Source organism: Chenopodium album, chromosome 21 (genome assembly GCF_948465745.1).
Source record: "Chenopodium album chromosome 21, dcCheAlbu1.1, whole genome shotgun sequence".
Lineage (NCBI taxonomy): Eukaryota > Viridiplantae > Streptophyta > Magnoliopsida > Caryophyllales > Amaranthaceae > Chenopodium > Chenopodium album.
In genome coordinates, this window is record NC_137854.1 from 25,539,014 (window position 1) to 25,564,223 (window position 25,210).

General features: G+C 34.9%; 1 protein-coding gene and 1 pseudogene across 1 annotated transcript; both read left to right on the forward strand.

Moving 5' to 3' along the window:
- The first annotated feature begins 1,989 nt into the window (after positions 1-1,989).
- LOC145603262 (small nucleolar RNA R71) lies at positions 1,990-2,088 on the forward strand (annotated as a pseudogene).
- A 6,443-nt stretch (positions 2,089-8,531) lies between these two features.
- Positions 8,532-23,588, forward strand: LOC145601130 (MACPF domain-containing protein At4g24290-like). The gene is made up of 7 exons (XM_081657073.1): positions 8,532-9,304; positions 17,098-17,336; positions 19,200-19,401; positions 19,527-19,595; positions 19,744-19,930; positions 21,634-21,800; positions 22,592-23,588. Exons 1-7 carry the CDS (start codon positions 9,044-9,046, stop codon positions 23,270-23,272), a joined length of 1,806 nt encoding a protein of 601 aa, XP_081513199.1. The 5' UTR covers positions 8,532-9,043; the 3' UTR covers positions 23,273-23,588.
- The last annotated feature ends 1,622 nt before the right edge of the window (positions 23,589-25,210 follow it).

The following is a 25,210-nucleotide window of genomic DNA, read 5'->3' on the forward strand; positions in this document are numbered from 1 at the left end:
AGACTAGCACATGCGATATCTTGGACACAAGATAAAGACTCATGCATTGGTTTTAACTTAAAACTCTCTTCTAATTTCCCACACCTCAAAGTAATTTGACCTCCTTTGACATCTATTAAAGCTCCCGAGGTAGCTAAGAAAGGTCTCCCTAAGATGATTGGAATATGTTCATCCTCCTCAATCTCTAGAACAACAAAATCCACCGGAAAAACAAACTCTCCAATCCTTAAGGGGACATCATCAATTCTTCCCTTAGGAAGCTTAATAGAACGGTCGGCCAATTGAAGTGTTATCTTGGACGGTTGAAGCTCACCTAGATCAAGCCTTTCGAAGACCGAGAAAGGCATAATGCTAACACTAGCACCAAGGTCACACAAAGCATTTTCAAAAACCATTTCCTTAATTCGACAAGGGATTGAAAAATTCCCCGGATCCTCCATCTTCTTCGGAAGTTCACCATGGATAAGAGCACTAAAGCACTTCCCACCTTCCACCGAACTACCCTCATCAAAATCCTCTCTCTCTTTTAAGATCTCCTTAACAAACTTGGAGTACTTAGGCATGTCGGGAATTGGTTCGGTAGCGGGTGTAGAATCATGAACATCCTTAAAAGCTTCAAGGAACTTCCCAAATTGCTCATCCATTTTGAATCTCAAATATTTTTGGGGATATGGTAGATCGGGAAATCTCTCTATCTCACTCATCTTTTCACCAACACACTCTTCTCTTTTGTCAACCTCACAATAGATTTCCTTAGACTCAACCCTTTCCACTTCATTCTCCTTAGCACCACTCTCATCTCTTCCCTCTTTTGAACAAGAAACTCCCTCATCAAAATCATTTCCACCACTTGTGGCAATAGAGTACACGGGTTTCTTTGGTTCAACACCTTGGGAAGGCAAAGATGAAGGACTAGCAAAATCCTTAATAGTGCTTGCTAATTGAGTAATTTGAGTCTCAAGCATCTTATTGTGGGTCATCATCTCATTGAATTTCTTATCACTAACCGCCATATAGGTGTTAATGATCTTAGTTTGATTATCAATCAACTCTTCCAAGGTTGTCTTAGGAGAAGAAGGTTGTGAATAGGAATTTTCATTTTGAGTCTTTAGAACAAAACCGGGTGGGGGACCTCTTTGAGCATTGTTTTGAAAATTTCCCCTTCCTTGGTTGTTCCAATTACTCCTATTTTGATTTGAACCATAACCTTGATTATGGTTACCGCCACCATGATTATGGTTTCCATTACCTTGGTTATGATTTACATAACCTTGGTTTTGATTACCATAATTATGATTTTGATTACCATAGTTTTGGCTTTGATTTTGGCTACTATAACCTTGGTTATGGTTACCACGAGAACCTTGATTCCCTTGGTTCCTATAACCACCATTATGATTATAGTTGTCAAAATTGCCTTGGTTTTGGTAATTCCTATTCCATTGGCCTTTTTTATTATCAAACCTTTGAACATTGTTGTTTGACACAAAATTAACATGTTCACACTCATTGTTGTCAAATTCATCAACACATTCATTAGGACAAACACTAGAGTCATGATCATACGATCCACATGCATCACAAAACAAGCAACCCAAAGGCATATTATGTGAAGAGGGAGGGGGTTGAGAGTTAGAAGGAGTACCTCTCCCCTTAAATTGGGAGGGAAGATTAGAAGCTTGAGAAGAGGTAGAAGTGCTCTCCAACTTAGCTTTGATTGCGGTGACCTCCTTTCCTAAGTTTGTCATTTGGGAGGAAAGGTTGTTGATTGCATTGAGATGGTCCACCGAATACAATGAAGATTGCTTGCTTGAAGAGTCTCTCTCCCCATCTTGCCAATCCCTATAATATGTCACCACGTCCTCAATGATGTCCTCAACTTCTTCTTCGGTTTTGTTCATGATAGGGCCCCCGGCCCCTCCATCAAGGCATGACTTGCCTTGGGGACTTAAACCGCCATAGAAGATTTGGATCACTTGGTATGTGGGGGTTCCGTGGTGAGGGCACTCCCTTTGATACTCTTTGAATCTCTCCCATGCTTCATAAAGGCTTTCACTCGGCCTTTGCTTGAACCCTTGAATCAAGGCTCTTGCCTCCGCCGTCTTCTTTTGGGGATAGAAACGGGACAAGAAAGCCTTTGTAACATCATCCCAAGTTCTTAAGGAGTTGGGCTTCACTTCCTTGTCTAGCCACTCAAAGATCTTCCTAATAGAGAGAAAGGGAACAACTTGAGGCGGATGAATTCTTGAGAGACCCCATTGACTTTGATAGTGTTGCAATATTTTTCAAATTCTTTCAAATGGTTCAATGGGCTCTCATTCTTAGCCCCACTATATTGCCTTCTCTCAATCAAGGTGATCATTGCCGGCCGGATTTCGAAGTCATTTGCCGGGGTAGTAGGTGGAGCTATTCCACTCTCAAACCTATATGCCCCGGGCACTCCAAGCTCCTTCAAGGCTATTCTAGGATTTTCACCCATTCCTTGTTCTTCTTGAATTTCTTCTTCACTTGAAGAGCTATAAGCCAAGGATCTATTATCCACTCTTCTTCTTGAAAGAGTCCTCTCAATTTCCGGATCAAGGGGAACAAGGGGACGATCACGGGTTCTATGCATGCAAAACTCACACAAAAATGTTAGTAGCACGGCTACAAATGTAGCCTAGAGAAACAAAATCTTTTTGTATTTTATCAAAATGAAATAGACTCAAAAACAACATACACTCAAGCACCATTCCCCGGTAACGGCGCCATTTTGATGGGACGGAGAACGGTAGGTCGTTGGTCTACCACCCCACCCTATCAAACAAAATTTGTAGCTTAACTAACCCCTATTTAGCGTAGTGGCAAGTCAAGGTCGAACCCAAGGGAATGGATATCAAGTGCACGAAGTCTAGATCAAGCTATTTCGGAATCAAGAAGGGGTTTTAGGTAGAAGTAAAGCTAACTAGGTATGCAAACTTGTATTAAATCAATCTAAGACACTAGGGCAATGGATCCACATGCAATCATAATGGAAAAGGTAATTTGGGAGGTCAAACCGACTAAGTCAAGCGATATGAAGGAAAATCATCATGTATCCAAAAGAGCATACTAAGGTGGTTCACCTAGAGGTCTAACTAGCGTCAACTACGCTAAACACTAACTAGGGAACGTCACAAAGCACCTCAATCGTGAAATTGCAAGTTCACTAATCAATGGTCCGTATCATAGCAAGCTTACAATGCAATCTAGTGTATTAATCAAAGATGGCCAAACCTCAATTAATCACACACATGCACATGAAATATCAACCAAATTTAATCATATCATCAACTCCATCAATTATCCCCAAATTACACTATTCCATTATTCATACATGCTTCACCATCTCCCTAGCTAGGAAACTACTCACTAGCCATAGAAATGGAGATCAAAACTACTACATTCATCAATTTCATTATAAACATACTTGAATTCAAAGATTAAACCAACAATCAATCAAAATCAATCAAAATTCAATCAATAACCAAATCAATCATCAACAATATGAAAAACTAATGAAATCAACTAAAATCAAACTTGTATTGAAATCAAGAAGAAAATCCTTACAAAACTTTGATCCAAAGATCAAATACAATGAGGAATCCTTGAGCAATCACCAAAAATCATGAGTTTCTCTCTCTAGTTCTTGAGTTTCTCTCTCTAAAATTCTCCCAAAAACTAACTATCAAATTCAATCTAAAACTAAAAACTTTTTTTCTCCAAAAACAGGTAGAAATAACTATATATACAAAGGAGAGGTCGGTAATGACGCCCAAAAATAGACCCTCGTAAGTGCGGGCGCTCGAAGGAGTGTACCCAGGAATGTGCGCCCGCACACACCTGATGTGCGGCCGCACACGACAGATGTGCGGCCGCACACTCCTCAAGTGCGCCCGCACATAGCTGCAGCTTCCTCCTTTCTTCTTTGCCCTTGCTCACAAGGTGCACGCACCCTAGATGATGATGATGGAGGACAAGGTAGGCAGCAACTTCCTTGAATTTCTTGAAGAAAATGAGCCATGAGGAAGGCATAAACAAGACTTTGAAGCATGCTCCTTGAACCTCTCATTGACTTGAAACTTCTTGCACAAGCTTTAGGCATGAAAATCAATGGAAAACTATAGAAAGGAAGCCCGGGAATTCTTGGACAATCAATTACCACCTACAAGCAAAAGATAAAAAGCAAGTAAAAGAGAAAAATAACAAGTAAACTAGAAAAAGACATGAAAAAGAGAAACTAACTACAAAAAGCATAAAATGAAGAAAACAAGAATAAAACTAAGGAAAACTAAAGAAAAGAGAGATAAAATGAAATAAAAATCATCCAAAAAGGAACCAAATGAGTGCCAAAAATGTCACACATCAAAAATATGAAGCTAAAAAAGCCTTAAAACAACCAGCAAGACAAAATATAGATGTTAATTCATGTTCTAATTTAGAAGTGCATGAAGATCTGAATAATTCTATTATTGATAAAAGAAAGGCAATTGGATATAGAACCAAAACTGTGAGTGAACCAGTACATGAAGATGAAGTTAATATGAAAATTGAAGCCTCTAATGAAATATCCAATACTAATCCTAATAGCAATTATACTCCAATTGATATATGCATTAAAGATTATAATAAATATAAATTAGGTGCATATATTGACAGTGGTTGTTCTACAAGTTTTGGAAAAAGGTCATTATTCCCAAAATTCTTGTGGAAAAAGGCTAAAAATCCTATGCAAGTTAGAATTGCTAATAATAGTGTCATGATGCATACGCAAATAATTGAAAAATTACGTACCAATAGAAATTGGAGGAGTTCAATGTGTTATTCCTATTTTATGGGCCATTAATTAACCTAGTCATGATATGATAATAGGAAATAACTTCAAAAGGTTATACTCTTCATGCACTCAAACCATTGATCAAATAATCTTTACTATTAATGGTCATTATGTTCCCATACAAAAAATAACAAAGGCCTATACTCATCAGACTATGGAATTTACGCGCAGCCAGCGTGGTGATAGGGTTACACCTACACAACGAGAGGTTACACTTAGAATTTTTGAGTGTGATTTATCATTAATAGATCAGATAAATAAACAACAAGAAAAAATATGTGAATAACTATATTCAACGAATCCATTAGAACATTGAAAAAAGGATAAGACATTTGCTAAGATAACTCTAACAAATCCTAATAAAATTATTATAGTAAGACAAATGGTTTATACCTACCAAGATATATTGGAATTTGATGAGCAAATAAAAGGATTGCTGAATAAAAAGTTGATTAGGAATAGCAAAAGTCCACATAATAGTTCAACATTCATGGTAAAGAATCATGCAAAAGAAAAAGAGGTAAAGCTAGAATGGTCATTAATTATAAACAACTAAATGACAATGCTATCTTTGATGGCTAAGCTATTACATCACTAATAAAACTGTGTTATTTAATAGAATACAAGGAGCCACATGGTTTTCTAAGATAGATTGTAAGAGTGGCTACTAAATTAAAATGGAAGAAGAAAGTATTCCATTAACGACATTTAGTGCCCCTCAAGTGCATTATGAATGGTTAGTAATTCCTTTTGGATTAAAAAATGCTTCACAGATATTTCAAAGAAGAATGGATAATATTTTTAGAGAACTTAATCATTATTGTTTGGTTTACATAGATGATATTTTAGTATTCTCAAAAGATTTAGAACAACATATGAATGACCTTAAGGCGATAACCCAAAAATGTGTTGAGCATGGTATAATCCTTGGAAAGGATAAATGCGTTTATGCTAAACAAGAAATTGAGTTTCTAGGATTAGAGATTAAAGCTGGACAAATAATATTGCAAAAACATATTCTGGAAAAGATTGAAAAATTCCCAGATAAAACTAAAGATAGAAAACAACTAGAAAGATTTCTAGGATGTTTAACTTATGTTTCTGATTTCATAAAAAAATCTTGCTCAATTAAGAAACCATTACAACGAAAAATCAAGAAATAACTTGGAACTAGAAGGAAAGTGATTCTAAAATTGTTCAAGATTCAAAATCTATGTGTAAAAACCTTCCTGTACTAACATTACCTACTAGTGAAGATGATTTAATCCTTGAAACAAATGCTAGTAATGAGCACTGGAGTGTTGTGTTAAAAATAAAAGAAGGAGAAAGACTATGTAGGTATAGCAGTGGAAGTTTTTATAAAGCTGAGTTAAATTATCCTACCATGCAAAAAGGAAATCCTTGCAGTCATGAGAGGGACCGAGAAGTTCTTAATCGTCTTAGCCCCTAAACAGTTCTTAATAAGAATAGATTGCAAAGGCATACTTGGTTTTGTTAAAAAGAATTTGTCTAATATGCAAGCGTAAAGGAGACTCATGCGTTTGCAATTATAGCTTAATTAATTCTCTTTTACTATTGAACATATACAGGGATCGAAGAATTCTTTGGTAGATAGTCTGACTAAAGAATTAGTCAATGGCGAAGAAGCACAAGACATTAGAAAAACCTCTGCCCATCAACTAAAAAGATGGAGGCAGAGAGAAAAGCTCTTATTAAAAGCAATGGAGCGGGTTTCATCCTCCACTTGGGCCTTGATGGAGGCCATGATTGTTTCATAAAAAAAAGAGATATCGAGATGGTTTGATTAAGAGTTATCATGTAGCAGTTCGAAGGTTCCTAATGTATGAAGTAATGGTCATCATCCTGCGACTCATTCTAGATATTCAGAACATAATACTAAATAAAATAAAAGATTTTGATTTTAGATTCTGGTACGATTTAGTTGTATCAAGGTCATACAAGTTGTATGATGTCTATGATATGTGGGGAAGTAAAATAATGTTCAACACCAATTCCAGAGTGGGTACTGTGTCAATTCATTCACATTCTCTATAATGGAGGCACCATATGTGGCGGAGCACTACAAAGCTAGGGATTATGGAATGGTTCATAGTATTGTGCCATTTCCTAATCATAATACTAGTTTCATTGAGAAGCTTACAAAATTTCAGAGGTATATATTTAGGAGAACTTATGATGCAACAAGATACAAAGGAAGAGTTGAACAAGTCCAAGTGTAAAGTGCAAACATTGAAATGGTTGAAGGAAAAGTTAGCTCTCCACATGCATTTCCTGATCATGTTTGAAGACGTTCATCGCAAAGTCAAAGATCTAATCTGTATCCAGCAGAGACGAGTAAAAGATCCTACGGAGACAAGAGCTTATAGATTTTTCTATATTGCTCAGTATCTTAACCAATTCATAGCGAATTAGCGATAATGGAAGAACCACCCGTCATAATACATGTTGGAAGTACCACAATAGTAACACGAGAATGGTTAAGAAATTATTTAGAAGGATTATTACATGGCGAATCTGTGTATGATTATATTGAACAAGTTGAAGCTGGGAGATATTTGTCCTTAAAAGGAAAAGAACACTTATTGGAGATCTTTGTCACATGGGATGAATCATATGCTGCCAAATGTATCATGGATCTCGGTATAGAAGAAGACAACCAAATGTATGTCCATTATGAAGATAGTAAAGACAGTAAAAGTGATCTACAAGATATGATGGAGTTTTGAGCCCACACCAGCAATAATGTATTTTATTGTTGTAGCACGTTTTATTTATCTTTAGAAAAGCAGTGAACGATATTCACTTGCTCAGTCATGGTTTTCTGTAAACCATAGAAAGTGTCGGTGACCTTTGTGAGCCTTCCCCTATATAAAGAGCATTAGGTAAAGAAGTGAAGGTAGGCTTGAAGTGAGTTGGCTAGAGCATTTCTAAAAGGAAGAAAATTCTCTAGAGAAAATCCTCACCTTAAGAGAAAGATTGGTTCTCCATCTCTCTTAAAGTAGAGAAAAACTCTATTTCTTGTCATGTCTGTTTAGACTTTCTTTTGTTAATTTTGTAAGAAATGAGTGTTGTAATCTTTTCAAATGAAATAAAAATTTTCCTTTCAAAAGGGAACGCTATCCTCTCAAAACTTATGTCATAGATGAGTTATATTTATGTTTAAAAGTACCATCATAAATACAATAGAGATTGTTTGAGTAGAGACTACGATCTAAGGTAGGAAGCAAATTAGATCTGTGCCGTGCCTGATCTAAGGAAGACGGGGTTGGGGTCAGCTACCTTGGTAAAGCCGGAAGTTCAGACGCCGGAGGTTCCATTGTCGACTAAGTTCAGGTATTGGTCAAAACTTTCTAAGTAAAACATTTTATATTGCGAAGCATGGTGGACTATTAAATATAAACTTTAATCTGTTTAAGATATAAGTAGTAAAGTAGTGATAACTAATACTGATAAAAGTCATATAAGTAATTATCAAATCGAATTATAGTTTTAACCACAAATTTAATATATTAAAACTGAAATTTAATATAATCTTATTATTAAAAACTGATGTCACTTGGCATTGGGCGAGGTGACCCATACCGGGTAGCGGTCCATCATTCACCATAATCTCTAGAAAGAAATGAATCAAAACTTGCATCATTCATGCTTTTTCAATATTTTCATCCTTGATCATTCCAAGATTTGACCAATCTATTCCCCTTTTCTCACTCTTTCCCCCAAAAAAATCAATAAAAAAACACAAGTAAAGAAAACAACACCAAACTCTTTGCAATCTTTGGTGAAACACATCAATTGCGCTACTATGCAGCAGTTAGCAGCCTCAACCTTTCTTCACCCCCTTTTTTCTTCCTGCTTAATTTCTTCCTAATTGCCAATTTAGGGTTTCCTATCTTTCTCTCTCCTTTTCCGCCATTCTCAGGATTCGAGCTTTATTGTCTCTATTCTCCTACAAATTCCTAATTTTACTCTTATCGTTTCCCCCAATTCATATTCAAGCTTAGATTTTCGCAGTATTACCGCTTCAATCCTCAACTTTCGGCTATATTACATAGAGTTTGAGAATTTTATTCATTTGAAAGGTTCAAGGTTCTACTTCAAGAAGTTGTTAAATTATTTTATTTTTTTGCATGAAATTGGAGTGATTTTTGAGTGATGTTGGTGTAAATGGCATTGAAATTATCGGCTGCGAAAGCAGCTGAAGTGGCGATTGGATCGATTGGCCGTGGATACGATATTTCGGCCGATCTTCGGCTTAAATTTTGTAAAGGAGATACTTTGGATTCTCATTTGATTGTAATTGATGAAGATCATTGTCAAGAAATTCCTTTGCCCGGTGGAATTAGTGTACCTAATGTACCTAATTCTATAAAATGTGATAAAGGCGAACGAACGAGGTTTAGGTCTGATGTTCTATCTTTTCAACAGGTACTGCTGCTAATTTAATTTCTACTGGAATTTAATTTATATGTAAACCTTAATAATTTTTATTGTTTATGTTTTCTAGTGTATGGATTTTTAGGATTGGTTTGAAGTTTTGTGCAGTTGTGTACTTGTGTTACCTTGTCACGAAGTTAAAATATGGGTAATGATGAATCTGGTGAAATTATGAAAGTTAGAGAACAAGAACTAGTAACTTTGTGATGCTTTTTCCTTGTCCTTGAATTGGTCACAGAGATTTCAATTTCAGCTTATTTCCTTTATTTCCAGGGCCATCCCAAAGTATACAGAGGACCTGTGCGATTAAAATTAAATAGGCCCCATTCAATTTATAATTGTGTCACCCAAAAAAAAAAAAATTAAAGAGTGAAGCTCACAACAATTATCGAACCTTGAACCACTTGTAAATATTCTCTAGCATCTGACCATTGAGCTACCTACGGAGATTATCAATAATAATGCTAGCTTATTTGTTATATTCTTAAATTGATATGCCTGTGCAGTTGCTCACCCTAAGGGCCGGGCCTGTTTTTTTCGACTGCTGACAGGCTAGTAAATGAGTTTAAGAACGAACACATGCTGTAGTTTTGCATCAAAGCAGAAATCTGTAGTACAATGAACTTATGATTATATTAATGAGAGTTGTGCTTACGACATGTGGTTACCAATTTCTATAAAAAAAACATATTCATTAGAGCTACTACACTAGAATAGATGTTTTTATATAATTATCTCAATAACAGGAACATACTCTTGAGAATAAGAAGGGCCAGTTCTCATTATGCATGAATGAATTTCATGTATGTGGTTGTTTAAGAGTGTGTGTTTATAGAATTGCTCTTACCACATGTTTTACCAGGAAGTTTGTCCTACACTACTTGGCTGTCATTGTAGTATGGCCAAATATATATATATATATATATATATTTTTTTTTTTTTTTTTTTTAATTTTTTATATTCTTTTGGAGGAGACATAGTATGGCCAAATGTTACCCATTAAGTATTGCTAAGGAAAATATGCAGTTAGCTCTTAGCAGCCTAGCAGAACAAATTACATAGAGAAAATTGAGATCAAAGAGCTAACTACTACCTCCGTTACATATTAGTTGCAACTTTGGGCAATATTTGTTTGTGAGAAAATATTGCCCAAAGTTGCAACTAATATGTAACGGAGGTAGTAAATATTAGATTGACGGCTAAAATTATGAAGTCACTAGAAGTTAAAAGAATCGTGGGATAAGATTTTTTGCAAAAAATCCCCTCATTATTGTTAGAAAAAACCTTTTAAATGCCTCATTTGCTAAAAAAATACCTTTTAAAAGGATTTTTGTTCAAAAAAACCACCGCTTTTTTTTTTTTTTTTGGTTAGATGAAGCCTTGTCGGAGGGTTTCAGGCATTGACCCCTTATTTTCTCCAAGTTTGGGGGTAATTTTCCCTCCTTTTTTGCTCTTCAATTTACTCTCTATCTTTTTAGAGTAATATATACTTCCTCCGTTCTATTAATATTGCAACAATGGACTTTTTGCACTATTCATCACTCTTGTAGTCTTGTTTGACCATATTATATGATTTATATGTCAAACAAAATATAGTTATGTAGGATCTTGTTGGATTCGTTTCATAAAATACTTTCACAACATCACCTTTTTATAATTTTTACTCTTATACAATTATAAATATTTATCATATAAAATGTGTTTTGGATGCGTAATTTCCTCCTTGTTGCAATATTAATAAAACAGAGGAAGTAATACATTTAAGGTGAATTGAGGCAAAACTACCCAACCTACTCAATTGAAAGGTAAATTACGGTTTCAGTTCTCTTTCTTCCACCATTCTAGTGGCCAGTTCTCTTTCTTCTTCATTATAGTGGTCAAATCTCTTTCTTCATCTCTCTAATTCCTTAATTTTTTTTTCTTCTAATTTTGTATAATTAATGGTGAATTGTGGGTGTGGGATTTCATGTGCAAGGAGAACTTGAAAGAAGGTTCGTGAAATGCCAATTCTACAGCCACGAAATCAACCCTCTTCTTCCTTCTTTAGTCATTGACAAAAGTAGAAAGGCGAGTTAGTGAAATGTATCAAAAAAAAAAAAAAAAAAATTGATACTATTTACAACAATAATTTGATGAATTTACACTAACTTTAGATAATTGTTGCTCAATTAATGTTGTGCAGTAGAGGAGAGAGAGAGAGAGAGCATATGATTGAAATGCAAAGCCTTAGAGAGAGAAGATAGGGCATTTACTTTGGAGGGAAATTTGAGGGAAGATAGAAGGAGGGTGTTCAAAACTTCAAATATAAACTTACTTGGGTGTAAGTAGAGAAAATATGGGGTCAACGCTTGAATCCCTTTGTGAATGCTGGAAAAAGGGAGGGAAGTTTTCATCTAACAAAATAAGTGATCATGGAAGATCTAAACGAAAATCATTTTAAAAGGGTTTTTCTTGCAAATTGAGGCATTTAAAAGGTTTTTTCTAACAAATTTTTCTTTTAAGAAATAAAGATGAGAGTTAATTATTAGCTGCCAGCTCCATTTTACTATAGCAGAAGAACATTTTATGTATCTACATTTTGTGCTCATTTAAAAATTGCTGCTTTGTTTTTTCTATCATCCGGTAACCACATGATGATCCACATGAAAGGTGGCTGCCGCATTGCTTAAGCTATAGTGAATGCCTCTATTCTCTAGCCAATGAGCCACTTCCTTATAGGACTATGTTCATTGTACCCTGCTCCCCTCTTTCACCTATGGGCAGCTCCTACTAAATAAGAATTTCCTGGATAAAGCTTCCTTGCAGCTAGTCCAGTTGTCTTACCTATGGGGTTCATGTTGTCAATTTCTAAGAGTATGTTCCCGTAATTGGGATATTTTTATAAAAACTCCTACTTTACTGTAGTAGTTCTAATGATGGCTCAAATACAAATTCTCCAAAAAGGTAGGTGTATGTTAATTTATTGTAAGACGGGTTAAAGTTATCATAAAAGTATTTAAAGTTACCCTTTATACTAAGAAAAGTTATTATTTTTTTAAATAACAAATTTTATCTTACAAAAAACGTGTATAAGATTAATTATATTAGCCTTTATCAGTATGTATTCATGAATTTATACGAAATTACACATTTAAAATAAGATCAAACCAACGACAAAGTAAAAGTTACCCTTTAAGTGGTTAAAGTTGCCATTAGTTAAAGTTACCCTCAAACTGAGCTTTAGCTTGAAATAGCTTTAGCTTGAAATAGCTTTAGCTTGAAATAGCTTTAGCTTGAAATAGCTTTAGCTTGAAATAGCTTTAGCTTGAAATAGCTTCAGCTTGAAATAGCTTCAGCTTGAAATAGCTTTAGCTTGAAATAGCTTCAGGCTTATAAGCATCGTCTTATATTAAAATTAACGTACACCCGCCTTACACATGTTGAACATTAAAGGACACATGTCAACTTCTTATGAAATTTTTTCCTGCCAAAACTATTTTTGACAACATCATTTATTTCTTCAATTATTTTCCTTCTAAGTCTTTAGACAAAATAAATACAGTACTTCTTTCTAAATTAATTAATGAGATTATGATTAAACTTTTTCGAATAAAAAACTTTGATAACTATTTTTAAAAAATAATGTCTATTAACCCGTGCAACACATGGGACTAAACTAGGTTCTACTGCTACTTGATGGTGCTTTTCACTGCTGCAAAGATGTCTAATATTGGGATTTGATTATGCCAGCTTCTTTCTTCGATATTTTCATGACCTAGGTTTGTAGTATATATACCTTAACTGAAATGAACCAAATATTTTGATTAACTAGTGAAGGAGTTTATTGGATGTACATTTAGGGTTGAAATAAGTGCACCCTGAAACAAAGATTAAACGAAGCTGGCTTCGCACAACTCTAAATTCTTGCAAAAAATGAGACTTATATTATATTTATTTTTGATGTACAATCCTTGCCCCCTTCTCCCCAAAAAAGATACAGTGTTCATGTATGCTGCTGAAATCTTGGACAGCTATTTTGCTTCTACTTTGAGTTGGTTATAAAAAAGCTCAAAGTACACCAAGGCGTGCCTTGGTGTGGTATGTTGAAGTGAGACACTGAGACGCATATAATAAGCAATATTATAAAACTATTGTGAGCTTTAGTTGTGCTTTGGTGCGCCTTAGTGGCCTCCAGATTGCCCATGTGCCTTAGCCTTGTGCCTCCATGAACCTTAGTTGCATCCATCAAAATCGCCTCGCCAAGACCAGAAAATGCGCATGACCCCTTGTGCCTCAACGCCTTTTCTTCCAACACTGATTTTGAGATACATGAGTTTCATGTTCGTTTTGTTTCTCATAAATGAATTTTTTTTTTTTTTTTTTTTTTGCAATTCTTAGTACGGTATTTAGTTATTTCATTTTGATTAGCATTGCTCAAACAAGCATAAAACATAAGTTATAATAAATATGTTTATTTGTCGAACATGGATATATAACTATGTTAGAGCTTCAAATATAAACATTTAATTGAAAAATAAGACATAATGTTCAAACCTAATAGCCTACTTCCTCCATTCTTTTTTAGCTTACTCATTTCTTTTATCAAGTTTGCCAACACACAACTTTAATTATCGTCTAGTAAATATCATAAAAAGTTGATAATATGAATATATAAACGAGACCGTTCTGACAAAGTCCCACGTAGCTTTATTTTATCATAACTATAAATCACAACACTTAGTCAAATTAGAGTTTGGGAATAGTGTCAAATGTAAAAATGTTTCAACTAAATAAGAATGGAGGAAATATTAGGGGTTGTTTGGTGGACCTTTTGGAATGGAGTTATGTCCAATCTATTCATTTTATTGTTTGGTTAGTCTTTTTAGCTATGAAACCTCATACCATGAGGGTTCTAACTCTACCCCTTCCTCTTGGAGTCTCATTCCCACCTCACTCCGTAAGATTCAAAATGCATTCATTTAATGGGAAGTTGAAACCATTGAACTTATAGACCAAGCAACTTCAGATTAATAAGGAATTTAGAATCCATGCTCCCTTAGTATGAGATTCCATACTAATCAATTCCAATTTAACGAACCAAACCCCTTCAATTTCTAAAGAACCAACACAAGCTACAATGTTAAGACATTTAGGACATGTTCTCTTACGTTGAAATTCAGTTGAGCTCCTAATTTCCTTCTCTTATAAAATATTCATTTCACTTCTGAGTTCAGTCAATGAGAACAGGCCCTTGACACGAGGTGGAAGCTAGGTCGTTGGGCTAACTTTCCTATGTCAAAACAAAATTTATAAACTCTCGACACACCTTTATACAAGTATAATGGCAAGTCAAGGGATCGAACTCAAAGGAATGGGAGCTAATTACTTTTGTCAAGCTATCTCGAAGTCAAGGGGTAGGTGTATGTAATCTAAGCGACAAAACAAACCAAACAAGCAATAGAAATCAATATAATGAAACACTAGGGTTTAGGATCTACATATATTAGCAATGAACATAGCAAATTGGGATAGGAAGTTGACTAAGTCGAGTGATGCGAGGGAAGGTCGATTATGTAATCAAGAGAGAGTGATAGGCTAATCTCCTATAGGTCAAACTAGCGTCAACTACGAGAGACACTAACTAGGAACCTCACAAATCACCTCAATCGACAAATGTAGGCCACAAATCAATGGACCGTATCAATGTGATCCTACAATGCAATCTTGTGCAATAAATCAAAGTTACTCTTCAATCTAAGCACACATGCACATAATCAAACAACCAATTTAATCACATCATCAACTCCATCAAAATCCCCCAATTTATATCAATTCATCACATCATATATGCTTCACCATCACCCTAGCAAGCTATCTACTCACTATCCATAGAAATTGCAATCAAAGCTAAACTAATCAACAAAATCATCATCATCATATCAAACAAGTTAAGATCAATCAAAACTTAATCAAACTTAAACAATTAACAACTCAAATGAAATCAAGAATCAAAGATTGCATTAAAGTAAAGAAATCCTTACAAACTTGCTTCAAAATCAAGTAGAATCAATCTTCAATCATCATAATCAATGGTTTCTCTCTCTACAATCCTCCTCTTTCTCTCTCTACAATTATCCCTAAAATGATCTAATTAATCTCTAATTGAATTCTCTCTCTAAAAATAGAAGGTAAAACTATATATAGTAGAAATAACTAGGAGAAATTAGTTAGATCGTCCCAAAAAGACCCCGGAAGCGTGCAAAGGTAGGGCACGACCGCTCTAATGTGGGTACGGAAACAGGGCTTCAGGAGGCGCGGCACTCCTCCCCTTCTTCGATGATGCTCAACCTTGGTGATGGTGATGAACTCTAAGGTAGGCAGTCTTGAAATGGCTTTCACGGTGGGTTCAACACCAAAATGGTGCCCCCACCGCATGCGTGCACCAACTCATAAACTTCACCTTTGTATTACTTCACACTTGGCAAGCAAGAGGCATCCAAAATGATGTGAAATGAGGGAAGGAGACTCAGGAATCTTTGAATCACGATCTTAACCTGAAAAACAAACGAAAACAAGCAAATAAAAGAGAAAAAGGCAAAATAAACTAAGAAATGCATGAGAAACACAAAACCAAGCAAAGAAATGCAAACTAAGAGAATAAGGAACAAAACTAAAGGAAAACTAAGGAAAATAGCTATGAAAAGACATGAAATTCTTCAAGGAATCAAATGAGTGCCATCAGCCCTTATTGATCACACATTTTACTTAAGGCTCTATACTAACATCTCGTATGATTCACATTGAAGTGTAAATGCTTTAGACTAAGGAACGTGTGCAATGAAGTACTTCAAATTGAATTCCCCTTTGGTTTGCATGTTGGAGTATTATTTGTATTGGATATATTGAAGAAGCATGTTTATCATCTTTAAGCTTTCCTTTTCAATTCAATCACTCTGACCTGTTATTTCTGAAATAAGTGCTTCCCAATATGGTTTCTATGGTATTTAGGTTCAAAACAGTGCTAAAACAACTGGTTGAGAAAATGAGATTGGAGACCTTATAGCATTGGAAAAAACAAAGTTTCAGTTGATACATTCTTGGTTTTAAAAAGCGCGCCTTGCTCCTGGGAAATTGACTTTAGCTAGGTGAGGCACAGTCACCTACGGAAGGTGCGCGCCTCAAAGCGCCTTTGGTAAGGCGCGCCTTTGGTAAGGCGCGCCTTTGCGCCTCAAGGAAAATAACTAAGATTTAAGTTATAAATTGAAGAATGATGGACATTTTTTCAAATTCAGACTACCTTAGCTTTTCATATATCATTATTTAATTTATTATGAATCTTTTTAATTGGTATTAAGTACAATCAAAGTAAAAAATAATTTGAAATAAATGCGCCTTGCATACAAAAGGCGCGCGCCTTCGTCTTGTGCCTAGGCTGCAAGGCCATTTGTGCCTTGGTGTGCCTTGTGTCTTTTAAAACTAAGGATACATTTAAATATTTGATAAATCATTTGTGTTTAAAACATAGGGACTTGTGTTTAGAGGCTGAAGTTTTCAGATAATCTTAATAAGGCCATCAAATGTCAATTGTTTTTCTATTTAAATATTTGATAAATCATTTGTGGTTGCTGACGTGTAGCATCATTACCTATTGATATATAGCTGACCAGCTATCATATCTTTATGGATGATTGGTTTCCCCTCCCCTCCCCTCCCCTCCCCTCCCTTTTGTGTGCTAGAAAGAGAATGTTATGCAATGTATATTATGGCCATGTTTAGTTTTTTCATATTTCTGGGTATCTTGGCAGATGTCTGAACAGTTCAACCAAGAGATATCATTAACTGGTAAAATACCCTCTGGCCTCTTCAATTCTATGTTTGACTTTTCGGGATGCTGGCAAAAGGATGCAGCCTACACAAAAACATTGGCTTTTGATGGGGTTTTCATTACCCTGTATACTGTTGCTTTAGAGAAAAATCAGCTAGTATTGCGTGACCATGTAAAACAAGCTGTCCCCTCGTCATGGGAGCCTGCTGCACTGGCTAGGTAAAGTCATGTTCATTTATTATGCTATCATCTCTAGTTTAATAGGTGCATCCTTTTCACCTAAAAATACTTCAATTACTTATTAGATTTAATTGAAATTTATTGTTAGCTTGATATTGAATTTGAGTTTTGTTTGGTGCATTTAGTTTTTCTTCAAAAAATTTCATTACAATCTATAGGGGTGATATTGGGGGTTACAGATTTTTTGTAAGATAAACTCATTGTGGGACAGATTGTATGATCATGGACATGCATGGTACTTTCTTTGCAAAATTCAATTTTTTTTTTTTTTATTTTATTTAATTTAATTTTTTTTTTTTCCGTTATTATCATTTATTACCAACAACCATATGGCCTATACATGTAAATTTCGTTTTGAATTATATCAATTAGCCTTGATATGAAGTTGTATGATTATATTAGTGGGGATGTACCTATATAAAATATCAACCCTTTTATAGTTTGATATGTGGGTTCTTCTAAGGTGTACACTTGTATATTTTTCTAAAAGTCAATTATTTTTGTGATTGTAAAAGTGTCTCGGTGTTGCCCTGTTGTTATCTATCTAGTAATAAATTTTGTTAGTGAATCTCTTTTATGAAATAAAATTCACTTAATTATGCTAAACTCCTTGTTTAAAGTGGGAGAAACTCAGTTCTCACTTCTTATTTAAACTCATTTTCCCAACCTACACAAGAAACCTTTCTAGTTTTATTTTTTTTATTCCCAAAAGTGATACGGAAAATTGCAAGACATTTACAAATAAAATTTATAAACAGAGATATATCCCAGCGGGGGTAAAAATGACATTTGTAAAATCACAAGGGTACCATAGAGGCTTATAATAAATCTAGGGTACAACGATGATTTATAATAAACACAAGGGTATGTTGTAGAAAACCCCTTATTTTCTTTATCAAAGGTGAAAAAAAAAGAGGACAAAAGTCTGTTTTGACCACTGTTTGCAAGTGCACTGTCCTTTTTGAGCATAGTTTTGTCATTTTTAGTCATACTAAAGCAAGCTCATTTGGTGTAACGATTGTATGCCCATGATTTTGGATTGATGGTAGGATGAAGCTTTGAATTAATTGTTTAATCGAGAACACTTTTCTACTGTATTTAGTGACTTGTCACTGCTGACTAGAGTCTCAAGAAAGGCATTTTGCTATGCTTTCTTATAAAAGGTTTTAATGATTTATGTAGATTTTTGAATTAAATTTAAAACAACATTTGCTTGCTGATCTTTTCTTTTAAATGATGAAAGTTAATATCGAAGTGAATTCTGCCCTCCACTTATCAACATAGTTGAGTCTTGTGTAAACCATGTCACCAGCAAGGCATCTTGAAAGTGATTTTATTCTATGATTTGATATCTAAAAAGGGTATTGGAGTTTTTTTTATTAAATGGTCACATTGGCCCATGTTGGGATATATATTGCTTCAATTTGTATTTTTGGAGGTTACCTTACCTTAACTTTATATGAATGGAAGAGATACGTTCAACCCTTAATTTCCGTTTCGTTAGAAAGCCAAAAGGTTAGAAACAGTGTCCCAGACAGATCTCTCTCTAGAGTTGTTCCTTTTTCCTACTTGGAAATATCTTGTGTTTAAAGATGTTAGTTTAAATTTAGTGGCTATATCAAGCTGTTTTTCCCCCATGGCATGCTTTCATCAAGGCCTTATCTTATGAAGGCCACCTTTTAATTGGTAACATCTATTTTTGGGTTGGAGGGTTAATTTGAGTTCATTAAATCATGCAAGATTTTTTAAAAATCATTCCTCAGTATAAGTCAGATATAATTCATGATGTGTTCTGCTACTCCATGATATCAGCCTTTGACTTGTGCTTCTGAACTACTTCAGGTTCATTGAAATATTTGGGACACACATTATTGTTGGGGTAAAGATGGGAGGAAAGGATGTTGTATGCGTAAAGCAACAGCATTCATCACACCTTCAACCTGCTGAAGTGCAGAAAAAGTTAAAGGAGATAGCCGACAAAAGGTTTTTAGATGCAAATGGGCAGTACGACATGAACTCTGGTCATATTTTTCAGGATGGAAAGGTTTTCTTCGCTATCATAAAATGTTTTAGTGTTTGGTTGCATTTTGATTGTTTCTTGCATTATTTGAGCCAATTGTTAATTTGGTTGGAAAAAAGTTATCTAACTGATTGATCCTATCTCCGCAGTTTGATGTTCGGGAACAACGTCTGAGATTTGCTAATATGAGTCCTTCTTGTTCATATTCACACAAGGAGGTATTTGTGTAGTGCAATGTGCCTTGGTATTATGGTCTAAGTTTCTTTGATATTGGAACATCTTTTTATTTTTATTTATTTTAGGATACTGGAATATTTTAAAATAAACACTATTTGTCTTTTCTTCAACCTTTTTCATTTGCTCCAGGACATTACTACCATCTGCAAGAGGAGAGGAGGAAATGATAACAGGAATATTCCTCATCATGAGTGGTTACAAACTGTACAATCTGAGCCAGATGTAATTTCAATGTCCTTTATCCCGATCACATCTCTATTGAATGGTGTCCCTGGAAGTGGGTTCTTAAGCCATGCAATAAATCTTTACTTACGCTGTAAGTTCATGTAGCATTTCATCTTATCACTTTAACGCTGTTTGTTAATATGTTCGAAATAGATTTATGTGATGTAATATGATAATCATTTTCCAACCCAATGATTGCTTTGTCAAGGCTAAGTCAAGGGGAAACACTGCCCTTATTTTAGCAGATCAAGGTGGGCAACCCTTGCTTTCCATTACCTGGGAAGTAATTTAGCTGGATTTGTAACTTTCATGGTGATAACTAGCTGGTGCACCAAATGGCTATTTGCTTTCCTATTTGTCTATTTTAAAATTTTAGATGCAATAAATTAAAAGGAACTAGGTTAATCACTCAAGGTGTCTAAAGCTTGAGGAGACAATATACGTAGTATTCCTCTTGAAATAGGAGGGAGGTGCGGGGGAAGTAATTTCAGAGTTGAGCTCCAGTAAATGCCGCACACATCAGGAAAAAGAAGTGGTTCAGGGAGAGAGGTGTACTAGATACCTGCACTTATTTTGGGCATTTTGTTGAAGTATAATGGCTCTGTTACTGCTGTTGGTTGAACTCCCCCCTCCCTAATTAATAAATTGCAGGAGTGCTTGCTCTCAGAAAAGGTTGCCTTGCTATAGGCTTGATTAGAAAAATTCTTTGTGTATGCTCTCTATGAGATACATTGTTTATTAAGGTCAATGTAGAATAAAACTGACATCAAAACTCTAATATTTTTTGTTATTTTAATATTATTATGACTTTCGAAGGAGTGATATACAAAGGAAGAGACTGTTTAAAAGGATGTAAATGGGATTTAAGCCTGGGATATTTGCTTAGATTTTTTTGAACTTGTAGTATTTGGTTGCATTGAAATGATAAATTCCCAGTAATTTTGATATTATTGGGGGGCAATGTTGAAATATGCAGCAAAGATTTTTGTTTATACCGGAACTGAAAAATGACTTTTAAGTTTATTTATGTGGTCAGTTAAAGATCATGCTAGTTACATTATACATTAGAAACCTATCTAACCTTGTGTTGGTTGCCAGTTGCCTATGAGCAGATCAAGGGTTATCATATCCAGTCTCTCATGAAGTTGTTAAAAGGAGTGATTTCCCACAATAATGTAAAAATACGTCGTTATGAAAATAAATTCCCCAAATACCGTCCATGTAGGATTGGTGTGGGTTTTATTTTGATTCACCATAAACCGCTAATAACAGCAGCGGTTTTTGTTTTAGAACCGCTACTTGTATTAGCGGTTTTAAAAAGAGACCACCTTTTATTAGTAAATGGTCTCTTTCCCTCTTTAAATGCATTGAATACTATGTATATATGTGCAAAAAGAGACCTCATTTTGAAATAACAGGTTTATATTCCTTTTGAGAAAAAACAAACACTAACTGACAAACCCGCTTTACTTGGGTGTATGTGTCCTTTTCATAATACTAAGAACAAAGAGACCTGCTTTTTGTAACAACAGGTCTCTTTGTATTTTTTTTTTTTTAAAAAAATAAAAAACCGCTAATGTCATTAGCGGTTTTATTTATGAAACCGCTAGCGACATTAGCGGTTCTAAGCTGAACCAAGCACCGATCCTACTTGGACGGTACCTTGGGAATTTATTTTTAAACCAATGTATAATGGGAAATAATTTTTGATCCAACTATATTGAGGGAAATCACTCTGTTAAAAGTCTTTATTTATTTATTTATTTATTTTTATGTTTTTTGGTATTTTTGCAGACAAACCACCGCTTGAAGAGCTTCATCAGTTTCTGGAATTTCAACTACCAAGAACATGGGCACCTGTGTTCAGTGAACTTCCCTTGGGTCCTCAACGCCGGCAACAAAATTATGCTTCTTTACAGTTCAGTTTCATGGGCCCAAAGCTTTATGTGAATACCACGCCGGTACTTTTTCTTGACTATATAGTCTTCATCTTTATGTGATTTGAATGCAGACATTCTTTGCATTATAGCTGTTAAACCATCATGGTTATCATTTAATTTTGCATTTACAAACCCAGTGAGGTAGCTAAAATTTACTTATCAACAAACAAGTTTGAAATAGGATCTTAATATAAATTGTGGATTACTGGAGGTTCACCATCAATTCAAATAGGCGCCGAACAAATATATCATGTTAAGAAGATAGGATACTAAGTATTTAGTATTATACTCCACCTGTCCTTTTTGTTTGCATCATTTGCTTTTTCATTCTCCAAAAAACAAGTTTGACCACTGTTATCTTTAAATGTGTATTAGTAAAATTATAATAAGTTGATTTTATGTGATTTTATGTTCAAATGAATCTAGTATTTGAATATTGATTATTAAAACCCAGCTTGTCTCACTCGTATATAAGCATTCTATAATACTCTCTTTGTTTCTGTCTTGTGTACTTCATACTTGTTTCGAATCTAGCAACTATTCACAATTTGAGAGAATAATCAAATTATATCCAACAAATAAGATAAAACATAATTGTGTGGGGTCTGATTCATCTCAATGAGTGCTTTAAATAATTATCAAATTTTAATTTAGTAATATGTAATAAAGATATTAGTGGTTAAAGATGTGCATAAACAACCATGCTGTCTAAAACAGGACTATTTAATTGTAGCTTCAGCAAGGCGATTTCAAATATACTCCCTTGGAAGTAGGTGTATCTTAATTTTTCTTGCTTCTGAATTTGGTTGCAGGTTGATGTAGGTAAGAGGCCTGTGACTGGCCTACGGCTTTATCTTGAAGGTAGGAAAAGCAATCGTGTGGCCATCCACCTGCAGCATTTGTCATCTCTTCCTAAAATTTTTCAGTTGAAGGATGATTCTACCGGAAATTTTTTGCAAGAACAATATGACCGGAGATTTTATGAGAAAGTCGGATGGAAGAATTTTTCTCATGTATGCACAGCACCAGTTGAGTCCGATGAAGATCTTTCAATTGTAACTGGAGCCCAACTGCAAGTTGGTGATCATGGGTTCAAAAAGGTACTCTTTCTTAGACTCCGTTTCTCCACTGTTCTAGGAGCCACACCGGTAAAAAACTCAGAGTGGGATGGATCACCAGGTTTGGGCCGCAAATCAGGGCTCATATCAACCTTAATTAGCCAACACTTCACGACTGTGGCAAAGCCACTGCCACAGCCAGCTGATGTGAATATCAATTCTGCTGTTTATCCTGGTGGTCCTCCTGTTCCAGTTCAAGCACCCAAGCTTCTGAGATTTGTTGACACCACAGAGATGACAAGAGGACCACAAGACACTCCAGGCTATTGGGTTGTTTCAGGTGCAAAACTCGTCGTTGAAAAGGGTAAAATCTCACTTCGTGTGAAATACTCATTACTTACTCCTATTTTACCTGACGAGGATGAGTCGGAATAACTGCATAGTAGTCTCCTCATTGCTGGAAATTGGGTGAATATCTTTGGGTAAATCATTTGAAGGAAAATTTGTTGTGGAGTAAATGAGGTGGAGTTTTCACGATTGCTTGTGTAATTTTTTTTGGATGCAAATCACCGTGCAACAGAATGTGAAAGGTGGTGGGCATTATCAGCAATTTTTATGGTGGTTGATCCGTGAACTTTTGGTTATATCCTTTTCACTTCACCCAACAACAAAAAAAATGTAATTGTAATGTAATTTGTTAATCTTCATTTATAAAAAGGAGAAAAGAGAGGCCGGGGTGTTTGCAATTGAAGTGCTTGTGTATATTCTATTGCTCTTATTTCGTGTTTGAGGCTTTTTGTCTCATTACATGCTTGACTCTGTTAAGTATCTTAACTAAGGCTGTCTTTGGTCCAAACTATAACCGGACTGAAAATTGAAAATTTGATAATTTAAGACTTAGAGATCGTATTGAACTTTAAACCTAAACCTCGTTGAATTGTGTGAACCTTTATAAAAACATATATTAAACTTATAGGTTATTCTATCCTTCTAGAATAATCAACATGTTTTGAGTGTTTGACCTCTTTTCACTTTGTACATACTAATGTTTACTCTGTTTTATTAGTAACGTGTTCAAAATAAATCTTATTATGAAATATGATGTTAGATATACTTGTATTTATTAAGAAAGTTAAAACGAGTACAATGGTATATTGATGATGAGAGAGAAAGAGAAAGAGGTGGTAAAAATAGGAAAGAAAATTGATGGGAAAAGAGTGGGTCCCACCTCTCTGTTTTCTCTCTCTTGTTCAAAGAACACTCCCAGAAACTGGAAAAGTAACAGAGAAGGGACTATTTTGGAAGGAGGAAATGGCAATAAATGTCTAGTTTCATTGTGTTAATTATTGTTGGATTTTTTTTATTTTTTATTTATTTATTTTTTTTTTGGTAAGGAGGAGCTTAACTATATCTCAACCCTCATGGTTTTTTTTTTTGGTTTAGTACTTATGGGCCGGGAACTTGGAAGTAGAGGGGATGGCAAGGAAATCCCTTCTCCCAAATACTCTTATTTGGTAAAAACACTACTCCCTTTGTATCCTTTTTAACTAAACATGTAAGCGTGCATTATCAATTTAATCTCAACAATCTTTTAACCTAAATCCCCAAATTAATCTCAATAATCAATCAAGCATGCTTTATCCAAACCCTAACAAGAGGATCTAATCATCATCATTTAACCAAACAAGAAAATAAAAGCATGAATTAACCAAAGTTGAAGAGCAACTACACTAGTCAAAGCATTAAGCAACAAAACTAAATCAACATGAAAATAAATAAAGTAAATAAGAGGAGGTAGAGAGTGAAAAATGCTCATTGATTGATTATGAATCGGGAATGTTCAATACACTTGTCACCTTTTTTCTTTTCTTTTCTTTTTTTTCCTTTTTTTTTTAAACATAAGTAGTAACACAAATTACTTGGGCAAAGCCCTTGATATTACATCTTAATGTCCAATGGTTTGATCAAATCCAAAATACAAATCCTGGACTAAGTTTGAACTACTAAAAACAGAGAAACATAGATATTGTTTTAACATATTATAAGCACTTAGGAATAAAAGACAACTCCTTAAAAAACTAAGGGTCGACTGGTAAAGCAGCACAATTCTTTTCATATGTAGCCAGAACACTTGTGGGAACAGTGTAGTGCGGGACATGACTTTGATACATCGTCATGACAAGCTGACTTAGATAGTGAGCTACAGAATTCCTGTCCCTAGGAATTGACAAGAGAAAACTAGGTCGTTGAACTAATCTTCCCTAAGCCAAACAAAATTTATAATCACTTAACTAACCTAAATACAAGTATAGAGGTATGTTAAGGGTCGAACCACTAGGAACGGTTATGTTCAAGTGCTCTCGATTAGTGCCT

Bases quoted from the DNA above. Each gene is read 5' to 3' on its own strand.
- LOC145601130 (XM_081657073.1), top strand. From the start codon at position 9,044: ATGGCATTGAAATTATCGGCTGCGAAAGCAGCTGAAGTGGCGATTGGA. The intron at 19,931-21,633 runs GTAAGTTCATGT...GTATTTTTGCAG, and splicing joins AATAAATCTTTACTTACGCT to ACAAACCACCGCTTGAAGAG. The intron at 21,801-22,591 runs GTACTTTTTCTT...ATTTGGTTGCAG, and splicing joins TTTATGTGAATACCACGCCG to GTTGATGTAGGTAAGAGGCC.